At 40.2% G+C, this 14923-nt stretch overlaps 1 protein-coding gene across 18 annotated transcripts in view; it reads right to left on the bottom strand.

Annotated features, from left to right (window-relative positions):
- The window catches only part of LOC133090991 (protocadherin gamma-C3), a 165033-nt gene that overhangs the window by 26752 nt on the left and 123358 nt on the right, over positions 1-14923 (bottom strand). Inside the window, exon 1 of one of the 18 annotated variants that reach the window (XM_061189720.1) lies at positions 1130-3724. The exons of 16 other annotated variants lie outside the window; for them this stretch is intronic. In XM_061189720.1, coding sequence (XP_061045703.1) covers positions 1130-3562 — 2433 coding nt within the window. In that variant the 5' untranslated portion in view covers positions 3563-3724. Of the gene's footprint in view, positions 1-1129; positions 3725-14923 lie in introns of those variants that run through there. One more of the 18 variants, XM_061189739.1, reaches the window with a different exon arrangement.

Genomic DNA, 14923 nt, shown 5'->3' with positions numbered 1-14923 from the left:
TGTTATAAAACCATTGTTACTCCCTTTTTGCATGTGAAAAAGGGTCTAGAAAAGAGATTAACTTGGCCATGGACTCATAGATGGTAAGTGTCTAACTGCCAAACCCAAGGCTTGATAGCAATAATACACTTATTAGTAACAAAGTAACAGTTGTTCTCCCACAAATGGAAGTGTGTTTAATTTCACTCCAAAACAAAGACCTGCACACCATCCTGAATAAATGAAAGCTTTATCTTTTTCTCAGGATATGAATTTACCTACCTTTCACACTATGTGTATACCCAAGAAAAATGATGAAAGGATAGGAAATAACACTTTGGGCAAGAAGAATTTTCATTTTGTACTTTATGTTCTTCTGGATTGTCTGGATCTATCTTCAAAATAAATGATTACTTTTACTTTTATAATGAATGGTGGTTACCTTTGGATTTGGGGAATATAATTAGTTTTAATTTTTTTCTTATACTTTTACATATTTTCCAAATTTTCTATAATGCACATGTATTACTATCATAACATAAAAATTTTTTGTGAGTAATGTCCACATAATTTCCAGCACTGTGCTTGAAATAAAATTTAAAGGACCCTAGAATTTTATTTCTTTCATAGAAAGTCATCTGAGAATGAGGTACAGGATCTGTGTAGTCAAAGGAAAATTATCAGCAAACCAATAGCTTTAATGCAGATGTGGCAATCATTTGAAAGATGGACAGATGAGGTAGTTTTTATATTCCTAGCAGCTGCCACTGGTTAGAGGTATTCATCAGCTTGTACTCAATGCAAATGACACCGAGCTAAGCTCCGAGTGCTGAGATGGTGAGTTATAGCTTAATGGCCCTTTAGCAGGATTGGTTAGCTGCTATGGCAAGTGAGTGCTGAGCATGTGAATTGTGTCCACAGATAAGTCAATTAACTCCACACTGTGTGGGATCACAAACCACACTCTAGCTGGGCCATCCCCCTCCCCCAAAGGCACGACGTTTGATCTGGGAAAGGCCAAGTGAAAATGTGGATGCATCATTAGGAAAACATCTTGATCACTGAAAATAAAGGTGGCTATACTTTCCTGAAACTGATGCAGGAATCAAAAAGCATTAATATCATTCCAGGATGACTTGCTAACCCTTACCTGTCCAGGAGGGGAGCTCTCTGCACCCAAGACTTGCCTATAGAACACTGGATCGAGGCTCCGCAGAGTGTTCTGGCGGCTGGCCAGTGGGCTGGCGGCACCTGGTTTCTTCAGCAGCGGGTCGCTGCGTCTTGAGTCAGTGGTGAGGTACACCTGATGGTAAAGGTGTGGAGGCATCAGGCCTCCCCGCACGGCGTCCGCGTGCAGAGAAGGCCCTGGTGTTCGGTACAGGGAGCTCACGGGCGCTCGGTATAGATCCCTGGACTGCTTCCATTTGTAAACTTTGAATACGATCACTCCCAATACTGTGACTGCGAACCCCACGGAGACCAGGATTAAAGAGAGAAGTAGATAAAAGGTGAGATTTTTATTCTGCTCCCTGGGGGCAGAGCCGGAGGGGAACTCAGCTCGGGCTTCAGGAGATTCCTCGATTACTGACACACTCAGGGTCGCGGTGGTGGACAGCGATGGCTCCCCATTGTCTTTGATCAAGACCGTGAGAGTCTGCCTGGGCGAATCTGTATCCTGGACTGGGCGGGCAGTGCTGACTTGACCCGTGTGAAGTCCCACAGAAAAAAGGCTCTGGTTGGGGGCTCCCAAGACTCTGTAGGAGAGCCAGGCGTTGTGCCCTGCATCCGGGTCCCAGCCTACCACACGCGTGACCACGTGGCCTGCCGAGGTATCTCGAGGCAGCATCTCCACCGAGCTCTGGCCAGGCCGGGGGTATAGGACCTGGGGGGCATTGTCATTGCGATCAGTGACAAATATGTTCACGCTGATGTTGGTGGCCAGGACAGGAGTGCCCCCATCGCTGATATGAGCTGTTAATTCGAACTCCCGCCGATCCTCATGGTCCAGGGGCACTAAGGATGATATGATGCCACTGTCACGATTTATCGTGAAATAGCGACCCACTAGCCCTATTTCAGCTCCTTGCTCCAAGAGAAAGAAGGAAAGGCGAGCATTCTGCGGGGCGTCAGGGTCCCAGACACTTAGGTTTAGTATTGGAACACCGGGGAGGTTATTTTCCTCAACGTAAACATCATAGGAAGACTGGGAAGATTGTGGAGGGTTGTCGTTGATGTCGGACACTTGCACCTGCACTGTCGTGAGGGCTGACAGGGAAGGGGTTCCCGCGTCTCGAGCCGTGATGCTGAGGTTGTATTCTGGCACAGTCTCCCGATCCAGGGCTGCGCTAGTTTTCAAAGTAAAGTAATTCTTGAGGGAAGATGTAAGGCTAAAAGGGAGACCTGGTGGAACCTCGCAAGTCACCAGCCCGTTCTCCCCAGCATCCAGATCGGTCACACTGAGCAAAGCAATGACAGTTCCTAGGGGTGCATCCTCGGGGACTGGGCTGTACACGGAGGTGACTGTGATCTCCGGGGCATTGTCATTTACATCCACAACCTCTACCAAAACTTTACAATGTGCTCCCTCAGGATTGGCGCCCTTGTCTTTGGCCTGTATGTAAATCTCATGGAGTTTGGCGTCTTCGAAGTCCAGTCGACCCTTGACTGTCAGCACCCCAGTTACAAGGTCTAAGGAGAATAGTTCCCGCACGCCAGCGCGGTTGTGGCTGCCGAAGGAGTAAATGATTTCGCCGTTGGGGCCTTCATCCAGATCCGTTGCACGGACTTGCACGACGCGAGTGCCGGGGGGTGCATCCTCCAGGACGCGCGCCCGGTACAAGGACTGGTTGAAGGTGGGCGCATTGTCATTTGCGTCCAGCACGACGATTCGAATAGGAAGGCTGGCCGAGCGAGCCGGAGTTCCTCCGTCCAACGCTGTCAGCACCAGCTGGAGATCTGGTTCTCGCTCCCGGTCCAGGGCGCGCTCCAGCACCAGCTCCGCGTACTTGGTGCTGTCTTCCCGCGTCTGCACGCGAAGCGCAAAGTACTCATTTCGGCTCAGCTCATAGGTTTGTAAAGAGTTGCTTCCCACATCTGGATCGTGCGCGCTCTCGAGAGGAAAGCGCGTCCCCGGCGCCACAGCCTCGCTAATCTCCAATTTCATTTCCCGGGTAGGAAAAGAGGGATTGTTGTCGTTGATATCCTGGATCACCACTTCCGCGCTGAACAGCTCTAGCGGCCTCTCCACTACCAACTCCAGAGTTATGGTGCAGGAGGGCAGCGTCCCACATAGCTCCTCTCGATCCAGGCGGTCGTTCACGAACATCTCTCCCGTCTCCCAGTTCACCTCAAAGAATCTTCGGCTAGCTCCGGACACCACCCGGAGCCTGCGGGCTGACAGGCTGCCGAGATCCAAGCCAAGGTCCCTAACCACGTTTCCCACCGCGAAACCCTTCTCTCTTTCCTCCAGGATCTCATAGCGAATGACGGCGGCGGAAGCCTTATGCAAGGCACCAAGAAGCAGCAAAACTCCCACCACTCTCCCAGTGCTTACCAGTCCACCTCTCCAGGCCTCTGGGACCATCTCACTCAAAGGCAGTTCCTCTTAGCGGGGGTCCAGACCGGCCCGGCTTCTTTCCTGAGAAACTTTCAGCGGGTTAACGCTCGGGCGCTGGGCTCCGAGTCGGACATGGCTTTCAGGATGCCGTTGATTTGCTCGCCGGCGATTCGGTCTCTGCCTCATCCCGCGGCGCGGAGAGGGGACGGGCCGGGGCCAGATCTCCAGCTTCTTCATTGGCCGACAGCGGCACGCAGAGTCCCAGCCAATAACTGCACGAAGAATGCGCCAGCGCCCGGCTCTCTGAGCGGGACCAGCGCTAGCGCCAGGAACTTCTTTCCTTTGGCTTCCTTCCAGAGTTTACAGCCAGAGCTCCTTGGCAGTATCCGCGCATCGGAAACCCACCTTAGCTGTAAAGCTAACTGCAGGGTGATGGAGCTGGCCTTTCTGCAAGTCTTCAAGCCGAACTAAGGCCTATTAAACACTTCAACTGCTGTCTTTAATCCCAAGAAGGGGGTTCAAACCAAACCGAAAACCACACAACGTTATCTGGTTTGTTGGAGGACTAGGTTAAACTTACCTAGCTGGACCATATTGTGGCGAGGCATTTAGCATTTCTGTGGAGGTGTTGACAATTTCAGTTATATCTTTACCAAATGAGACTGTAGAACTGCGGGTCACTTCCTCAGTAGAGAAAATCTACAGGAGCTACCATCTGTTTGGTTTAACTTTGTTTTATGAAATTTAAAAGTACAATTCAGATTTCTTTTTAAATTGGATGTTGCTGCTTAGCTCTTATTTCTTAACAACCAGGGAGCAATGTGAAATTTTTCTATTCTGTTTGTCCCAACAAGCATAACCTCAATCAGAGAGCATCTCTAAAGTTTCCCTTTACTTGATCAATTTGTTTCTCAAGATCATATGGCATACCACAAAGAGAAGTTGCATTGCTAATAAAGAATAATACCCCCTCTTCACTCCCCCCCCCCAAAAAAAACAGAAAAGAAAAAGAAAAAAGACCAGGTTTTATTTACTACCTGGGACCTTTATAAAATGATTGGGATATCAGAAATACAAAGCCTTTAGCCACAGAATAAAGAGCCTGAAGTTTTCTGCATTTAGGATTGTAGTCAAACAAAATAATAATGATTAGGATAATGAATAAGAGAGTCAGCTATGCTATAAGTTAGAACTGAGTTGTACATCCTTAGACAAGAAACTACCCTCTAAGGGTTCCTGAGTTCCTATCTTATTAAATGAATAAGGCAGATAAAATCCTGGCACATAGTAAGTCTTAATTAATGATGCACATCACCCCATTAGATACTAGATGTAAAGAACCTCATACTATTTCTGTGCACTTATCTTGGACACCACTTTGGTTGCATATAGTCCTTTCTGAATTTTAACTGAACCTTGAGGAAGGGTGGTAGGCAGAGAGGTTAGATAGGTATATAGGAAGTAAGTATATATAGGATATTTATTGAAGAGATGAAAAGCCATATTTGACCTGTCTCTCTATGTCCTCAATACTTTCTCTGTTAAAACCTCCAGTTTTATATACTCAAATTTGACAATTGTCCATACCACCAAGAAGGCTGATAGGTATTAGAAGATTAGAATATAGAATTTAGAACATATATAGTAGCCCAGCCACTTGCTACTCAAAGTGTGAGCCAAGGACCAATGGCATGGGCATCACCTGGGAGCTGTTAGAAATGCAGAAATGCCCCACTCCAGACCTACTGAATTGGAATTTGCATTTTAACAAAAAGCCAGGGTGATCTGAATGTACATTAAAGTTTGAGAAGCACTGATCTAGTAGGTTTTTCAGACATACCAATTTATCAGTCATTTTTTCCCTATTCACCATCACTTAATTGACATTCTGGTTTTCAAAAACTAGCTTTTAAAAGCTGAAGTAGTTTTCCCTTTAACAATAAGGCCCATAGTTTTCCTAAGACCTCTTCATAAGCCAGCAGAACCCTCCTTGGATCCATTGTTTAAAGTAGCAAGAGTGATCTTAAAATTTTAATTGAATCAGAAGATTCTCCAGCTCAAAACTTCTCAGCAGCATCTCACTCACTACTCTAGAAATAAAATACCAAATCCTTTGCATAGTATCCAAATTCTCAAGCCTTCCCCTTCTCTCAATATTTTATTACACTGCTTTCAGTGTGGTCATCAACCAAGCTCCTCATGCTTTTTTCTCCTAGGAAAGCTTCTTTCCCTTCCTTTCCTTTGCTTTTGCTTATTTCTACAAATCTTTCAGGTCTCAGTTTAAATGTTGTTTCCTAATAGAGGTCTTCCTTAGGCCCCACTTAAAACCAGGATCCTTTGTTATGCTCCCACAGAGAACCCTATATTTTCCTTTATTGAACCTAGCACAATTTAAAATTTTATAATTATATTTTGTTTAAGCATAGTGCCTGCCTCTCCCACTAAAAAAATAAAGCTTCAAGAAGGCAGAGACCATGCCTGTTTTGATTATGACTTGCCTCCTCAGTGACTAGCACAGTAGGCACTTGATGCTTCATTTTTCCCAGCTTTATGGAAGTATGATTGACAAACAAAATTATATAAATTAAGGTGTACAACATGATGATTTAATATATGTATATATTGTGAGATGATCAACACAATATAGTTAACACATCCATCACCTCACCTAGTTACCATTTTTTAAGGTGTGTGGTAAGAACATTTAAGACCTACTCTCTTAACAAATTTCAAGTTACACTACAATATTGTTAACTATAGTCACCATGTTGTACATCGGATTCCAGAACTCATTCATTTTATAACTGAAAATTTGTACCCTTTGACCAACATCTCCCCATACTTAAGGCTTATTAATATAGAATCTTTATGCTAATGGCATAGTAATCATTAAATGCAGTAAGGACTATATATATTCGTGTGTATCCATTTTCCCTAGGAGAAAGCATTTTTGGAAGATACAGTCAGTCTTTTAAGCTACCAGTGGCGCTAATGAAACTATTTCTTAACCTAATGATTTGAAAGAGAAAACATAGTTTGCCAAAGAGCCAAGCAAGGTGTGGTAATATAACTCACACTGGACATAAAACTTGCTGTCACCTATATCCAGGGGAAATGGAAGTACCAGACAGGATCAATGGAATTTTCCAGTCTCTAATCTTCTTTCCTCTCTGTTTTATAATTCCAAGAGAGTCTTAGATCAACAAGATGCAGCAAACAATTTTAAAATAGAAAGTGAATATATTATAGTGTTCAACAGTAAGGCCTTAGTGTCAAAAAGACTTGAGTTCCAATACTGGACATTATACTTAGTAGCTATGTAACCACGAAGCTTTTATTTTTAACTTTTATTTTCTTTATCTATAAAATGGGAATAATAATAATAGTACTCCTTGACATAATCACTGGTATCTCAATCTTTTATTTTAATCTTTTAACAGCTTTGTACTTACCATACAGCTCACTTGGACAATCAATGATTTTTAGCAATTTTATACAGTTACACAACCAATACCACAATCCAATTTTAGAATACTCCCATCAACCCCGAAAATCCTTCATGCCTGTCTGCAGTCAATCCTTGCTCTCACCCCCAGCTTCAGGTAGCCACTGACTGATTTTCTATATAGTTTTCCTTTTTCTAGAAATTTCACAAAAAAGGGAATTATAAAATGCATAGCCTTTTGGATGCTCAACATCACTAATTATTAGAGAAATGCAAATCAAAGCTGCAAATGAGGTACCACCTCACACCGGTCAGAACGGCCATCATTTAAAAGTCTACAAATAACGCATGCTGGAGAGGGTGTGGAGAAAAGGGAACCCTCCTACACTGTCGATGGGAATGTAAGTTAGTGCAGCCACTATGGAAAACAGTTCAGAGGTTCCTCAGAAAACTAAAAATAGAATTACCATATGATCCAGTAATTCCACTCCTGGGTGTATATCTGGACAAAACTATAATTCAAAAAGATACATGCCCCCCTATATTCATAGCAGCACTATTCACAATAGCCAAGACATGGAAACAACCTAAATGTCCATTGACAGATGAATGGATAAAGATGTGGTACATATATACAATGGAATATTACACAGTATAAAAAAGAACAAAATAATGCCATTTGCAGCAACATGGATGCAACTACAGATTATCAAACTAAGTTAGAAAGAGAAAGACAAATACCATATGATATCCCTTATATGTGGAATCTAAAAAATGGCACAAATGAACTTATCTACAAAACAGAAGCAGACTCATAGACATAGAGAACAGACTTGTGGTTGCCAAGGGGTAGGGGGAGAGAGAGGAATGGACTGTGAGTTTGGGGTTGGTTGATGCAAACTACTACATATAGAAGGGATAAACAACAAGGTCCTACTGTATAGCACAGGGAACTATACCCAATCTCCTGGGATAAACCATAGTGGAAAAGAATATTAAAAAGAGTGTATATGTGTGTAACTGAGTCACTCTGCTGCCACACTGTAAATCAACTATACTTCAACTTAAAAAATTTTAAAAATGCATAGCCTTTTGTATCTAGCTTCTTTCACTTAGCATGTCACACCCAACTCTTAACCACACCCTCAAAAATGTTCTGTCTCCAATGTTCCTCATCTAATAATGGACACTTCTAGTCTAGTCAAAAATTCTCAGGTCATCCTTAACATCTTTTTCTACATTCCAACATTTAATTCATTACCAGTTCATGTCAATGCTTACTACCTTCAAAATATACTTTGAATCTATCAATTACTTTCCCCTCTACCGCTACCACCTGAGACAAAGTCACCTTAAATACTGTCAGCTTCCTCTCTGGTTTTCTTACTTCCTCTTTTGCTTTCCCTAAACTCCATTTCACATGTGGAAACCTGAAGAATCTTTCAAAAATATATATTAAATTATATACTCTCCTTGCTAAACACAGTGCTTGGTACCAGGACTGGCTACATAATTTGCAGGACGAGCACAAAATGAAAACAGGGGGCTCCCTGTTAAAAAATTACTACAATTTCAAGATGATGACAGCAGAGCATTAAACCAAATGCAGGGCCCTTCTAAGGTTGGGAACCAGTATGACTGCACAGTTCACATGCCCATGAAAATGGCCTTGCCTGGCACAGAGAAGCTCTCCATAAGTATTGCCTAATATTATTTTTTAAATATTAGGTAATTACCTAATATTATTTATTCCAAGAGGATTAATAATATCAGAAAATCTTACTCATGATACTATTAAATTAATGAATTCAAGGAAAAACATATGTATTATCCCCTAAAAGCCTAAATATCATCTAGTAATCTTTGAATTCAATCTAATTTGCTGATTTGAGGAACATCCTAAGGTCAAATTAAGGGATAATTTAAGGAGAAATTATATAAAAACAGATAATCAATAGATCAACATGTATCACAATTCAGACAGGTGGGATATTCAAGGATTTGGTGGAAGCTGAATGGTTTAGCCTTAATATTTCTGTGAAGTTCACCTGAAGTTTATTTATGTGAAAAAATATTTTACATACTTTGATTTGAAAAGATGATCTATGAACCTTAAGAATAAGAAATTATTTCATTAAAATATTTTGGAACTACGATCAGTGGTTTAGAGGTCAAAGTTTAAGCAAAAAAAAAAAAAAAAAAAAAAAAGAGGTTTACCTCTCCCTTCTATTTGAGTGATAATCTCTTCTAGTCTTGATCACATCAGTACTATTACTGTTTATTACACCACAAAGCTTAAGTATGCCAGGAAACTACCCACAAAAAATTGCTAAATTTGTCCATATGAAAATATCCCAAGAGACCTTAAGTCTCCTTAGAGAGATGAAATTTGTTTAATTTTTCCCCAGCATGCTATTATATTGTTACCTAAATTATTATCATTTTTTTGAAACAGGTAGCCTTGTACGGCTGAGTTATATTTCTAAACAAAGTAATTGACTTCAATATATAATGATAACTTTGAGTGAGAAAGAAGTGTGACTTTCTGATCTTTAAAACCTTCTGGCAATATAGAAGTTTAGTACATGATATAGATGCAATCTCAAATCACCGAGACAAGGATGAAGTTTTTAATAAACAGTACTGGGACAACTGGATAGCCACTTAGAAAAAAAAGATAAAATTAGTTCCATACCTCAGCACACACAAGAATAAAGTCCATATAGATCAGGGATCTAAATGTACAAACCAAAATACCATACAAGTACTAGAAGAAAACTGATGGATTTTTCTACAACCTGAGTGTGGGACAAGGCTTTCTAACTATGACTCAAAACCTAAGTGCAATATAGGAAAAGACTGATTCATTTGGTTACATAAAAATAAAGGGGGGAAAACATTGCAGTGAAAAAATACCATAAACAAAGTTGAAGGCAAATGACAAGCTAGGAGAAAATATTTGCAACTTATATCTTGGACAAAGGGCTAATATCTCTAAACATATAAATAACTTTCTAAAAGACAAAATACTAAAAAAAATCTAGAAGATAGAAAATAGAATAATGAATATAAAACATGAACAATTTTTTAAAAAGATAAACTGGCTCTTAAACATATGAAAAGGTATTTAACTTCAACAGTAATGAGAGAAATTCTAATTAAAATGATTTTGAGATTTTAAAAACTGATCAGATTGGCAAAAATTAAAAAGCTTGACAACATATTCTATAGATTAGGCTATGGGAAAATAAACATTCTCATCTATTGGAATGCAAAATGGTACAATCTGTATATAGGGAAATAGTTATATCTAACAGAACTACATATGCACTTGCCCTATGACTTAGCAATCACACTTTTAGAAATTTACCCTAAATATACACCTCAAAAATTATGAAAATACATATATGAACCAGGTTATTCATTACAGCATTATTTGTAATTGCAAAAAGACTGAAAGCTACCTAAATGGAAAACTATAGTTGGTTGAATAGACTATGATACGTACACATACAATGGAGTTTTATGAAGCTACAAAGAAAGATCTTTGTAAAATGATATAGAATGATTTCCAGAATATATTGTTAGTGCAAAAAGCAAAGCGAAAACCTTTTCTTCTGACAATGTGGAACTAGTCATACCACTATAAACAAATAGAAAATTGATGAAAATATGTAGAAAAATGCTTTTAGCCATTGGCTCAAACAGAATGCAAGACTGAGAGAAGGGAAGCAATGAGATGAGCCCCAGGATCTCTGTTATTTTACCTGGAGGCAATTTTCAGAGAAAAAAAGATTGAAAAAAAATGAACAGCATTTCAGCAACCTGTGGGAAAATATCAAGTGGTCTAACATAAGTGAAATTGGAGTTCTCTAATTTTGTATGTATGTGTGTGTGTGTGCATGTGATAAATAGTATTTGAATAAATATAGCCCCAAACTTCCTAAATCTAAAGAAAATTATAGACCCACAGAATCAAGAAGTTCAAGTATGCTACCCCAAGTAGGATTAAACACACCACAAAGAAAATGCACCATAAAGAAAACACACAATAAAGAAAAACACACCAAGGTCCATCATAATCAAAGTTTTGAAAACCATTGATAAAGAGAAAAATTTAGCAGCAGTCAGAGGAAATACAGGAGAACAAACATAAGAAAGATTGCAGACTTCGCATCAAAAATAATGCAAGGCAGAAGAAGGAGGAAGAATATCTTTAAAGTGCTGAAAGAAAAAAATTGGCAACCTAGAATTCTATATCCACCAAAAGTACCTTTCAAAAATGAAAGTAAAGATTTTTTTTTCAGACAAACAAAAACCTAGAAAATGTATAACCAGAAGATCTATACTACAAGAAACATTAAAGAAAGCTCTTTAGTCAAAAGGAAAAGTGACACCGATGGAAACTTGGGTCTGTGTAAGGAATAAGTGACAGAAATGATAAAAATGTAGGTTGCATATTAAAGACTTTTCACGTTTAAATTTCTTTAAAAGATAAATGATTACCTAAAGCAAAAATAATAACAATGTATTGTGGGGCTTAAAATACTATGGTAGTAAAATGTGTGGCAACAATGGCACTAAAAAACAAAGGAGGGGAAATGGAAGTATACTGTTAAAGTGGTGTAATATTACTCAAATTCTATTACATTTATGGTCATAAGTTAAAGATGCATAATGTAAACCCCAGAACAAATACTTAAAAATCAAAGAGGATACTTAATAAACTAATATCAGAGACAAAACAGAATACTAAACAATAATCTAGAAGAAGGCAGGAAATGATAAAAGAAGAAATTAACAATGGATGGAGAGCACACATGGGTGGTGAACAGACTCCAATTGCTGCCCCCACCGAACCAGAAGCGTGCATGGGGCTGCTGCACCTACACACACCATATCAAGGGGATAACAGCCAGCACACACTGAGGAAAGAGGCAACAAGCACCCAAACTAAAAGCAGCCCCTTGATTCCGGACAAATTGGTGGAGTAGAAGAACTTGAGCCCAATTCCTCTCACGAAAACGCCAAAATCACAACTGCTGAACAACCATCGACAAAAAAGACTGGAACCAACCAAAAAAGATATTTTACATCCAAAGACAAAGAAGAAGCCACAACAGGATGTTAGGAGTAGCACTTTCATGATATAAAGAAATCCCATAAGGCATTCCTTGGTGGCCTAGTGGTTAAGATTTGGTGCTTTCACTGCCATGGCCTGGTTTCAATCCCTGGTCAGGGAACTGATATCCTGCAAGCTGCATGGCATGGCAAAAAAAAAAAAAAAAAAAAGGAAGAAGAAATCCCAGGCCCACTGGGTAGGCAACTCACAAACTGGAAAAAAATATTATATCGCAGAGGATCACCCAGAGGAGTGAGAGTTCTGAGCCCCACGTCAGGCTCCCCAGTCTGAGGGTTTTGCATTGGGAGGAGGAGCCCCCAGAGCATTTGGCTTTTAAGGACAGTGGGGCTTGAGTGCAGGAGCTCCACAAGACTGGGGGAAATGAAGACTCCACTCTTGGAAGATGCACAAAGATTTCACGTGCACTGGGACCCAGCACAAAGCAATGACTCCATAGAAGCCTGAGCTAGACCTACCTGCAGGCCTTGGAAGGTCTTCTGGGGAGGTGGGGTTGGCTGTGGCTCACTGTAGGGGTAAGGACACTGGTGGCGGAGGCCCCAGGGAATATTGATTGGCATGACCTCTCCTGGAGGTCGTCATTTTGGCACTGAGACCTGGCCAACAGCCTGCAGGCTCCAGTGCTGGGACCCCTCAGGCCAAACAACCAGTGATGGCGAACACAGCCCCATCCATCAGCAGTCAGGCTGCCTAAAGTTGTACTGAGCTCACAGTCACCGCTAAACACACCCCTTGACATGGCCCTCCCCATCAGAGGGACAAGACCCAACTCCACCCACCAGTGGGCAGGCACCAGTCCCTCCCACATGGAAGCCTGCACAAGCACCTGGACCACCCTCACCCACCAGGAGGCAGACACCAGAAGCAAGAAGAACTACGATCCTGCAGCCTGTGGAAAGAAGACCACAACCACAGAAAGTTAGACAAAATGAGACGGCAGAGAAATATGTTACAGACGAAGGAACAAGATAAAAACCCAGAAGAACAACTAAGTGAAGTGGAGACAGGCAACCTACCTGAAAAAGAATTCAGAGATGATAGTAAAGATGATCCAAGATCTCAGAAAAAGAATGGAGGCACAGACCAAGAAGATATAAGAAATGTTTAACAGAGAGCTAGAATATCTAAAGAACAAGCAAACAGAGATGAACAATACAATAACTGAAATGAAAAATACACTAGAAGGAATCAATAGCAGAATAAATGAGGCAGAAGAACGAACAAGTGACCTGCAAGACAGATGGGGGGAAATCACTGCTGTGGAACAGAATAAAGAAAAAACAATGAAAAGAAATGAGAACAGTCTCGGAGACCTCTGGGATAATGTTAAATGCACTAACATTCGCATTATAGGGGTCCCAGAAGGCGAAGAGAGAGAGAAAGGGCCCGAGAAAATATTTGAAGAGATTATAGCTGAAAACTTCCCTGACATGGGAAAGGAAACATTCACTCAAGTCCAGGAAGTGCAGAGAGTCCTATACAGCATAAACCCAAGGAGGAACACGCAGAGACACATATTAATCAAACTCACAAAAATTAAAGACAAAGAGAAAATAATAAAAGCAACGAGCGTAAAGCAACAAATAACATACAAGGGAACCCCCATAACTTTATCAGCTGATTTTTCAGCAGAAACTCTGCAGGCCAGAAGGGAGTGGCATGATACATTTAAAGTGAGGAAAGGGGAAAACCTACAACCAAGATTACTCTACCCAGCAAGGCTCTTATTCAGATTTGACAGAAAAATCAAAATCTTTACAGACAAGCAAAAGCTAAGAGAATTCAGCACCAACAAACCAGCTTTACAACAAATGCTAAAGGGACTTCTCTAGGTGGAAAAGAAAAGGCCACTAATAGAAACAAGAAAATTACAAATGGGAAAGCTCACTGGTAAATGCAAGCATACAGTAAATGAAGGAAATCATCCACACACAAATATGCTATCAAAACCAGCAATCGTGAGAAAAGGAGTGTACAAATGCAGGATATTGGAAATGCATTTGAAATTAAAAGACAAACAACTTAAAACAATCCTGTATATATATATATATATATATATATATATATATATATAGACTGCTATATCAACCTCATGGATACATGTATACCAAAGTTCACTGCAGCACTATTTACAATAGCCAGGACACGGAACCAACCTCAATGTCCATTGATGGAGGAATGGATAAGGAAGATGTGCAATTACACACACACACACACACACACACACACACACAAAATGGAATATTACTCAGCCATAAAAAAGAATGAAATAATGCCATTTGCAGCAACATAGTATAATATTCTCTAGGTGCATCTAAGTGAAGTAAGTCAGACAGAGAAAGATAAACATAATATGATATCACTTATCTGTGGAATTTTTTAAAAAGTGATACAAAGAACTTATATACAAAACAGAAACAGACTCAGAGACTTTGAAAACAAACTTATGGTTACTAAAGTGGAAACGTGGCAGGGAGGGATAAATTAGGAGTTTAGGATTAACATACACACACTACTATATATAAAATAGGTAATCAACACGGTCCTATTGTATAGCACAGGGAAATGTACTCAATATTCTGTAAAAACCTATATGGGAAAAGAATCTGAAAAAGAATGAATATACGTATATGTATAACTGAATCACTTAGCTGTACACCTGAAACTAACACAACACTGTAAATCAACTATACTCCAATATAAAATAAAAATTAAATTAATAAAAAGTTCCATAAGGAAAAAAAACGATGCATGGACAAGGAGAAAACAAAGAGCACAATGGTGGACATAATCATATCAATAT

Source organism: Eubalaena glacialis, chromosome 4 (assembly GCF_028564815.1).
Source record: "Eubalaena glacialis isolate mEubGla1 chromosome 4, mEubGla1.1.hap2.+ XY, whole genome shotgun sequence".
In the NCBI taxonomy this organism is placed as follows: domain Eukaryota; kingdom Metazoa; phylum Chordata; class Mammalia; order Artiodactyla; family Balaenidae; genus Eubalaena; species Eubalaena glacialis.
This window is presented reverse-complemented; position numbering and strand designations above follow the sequence as displayed.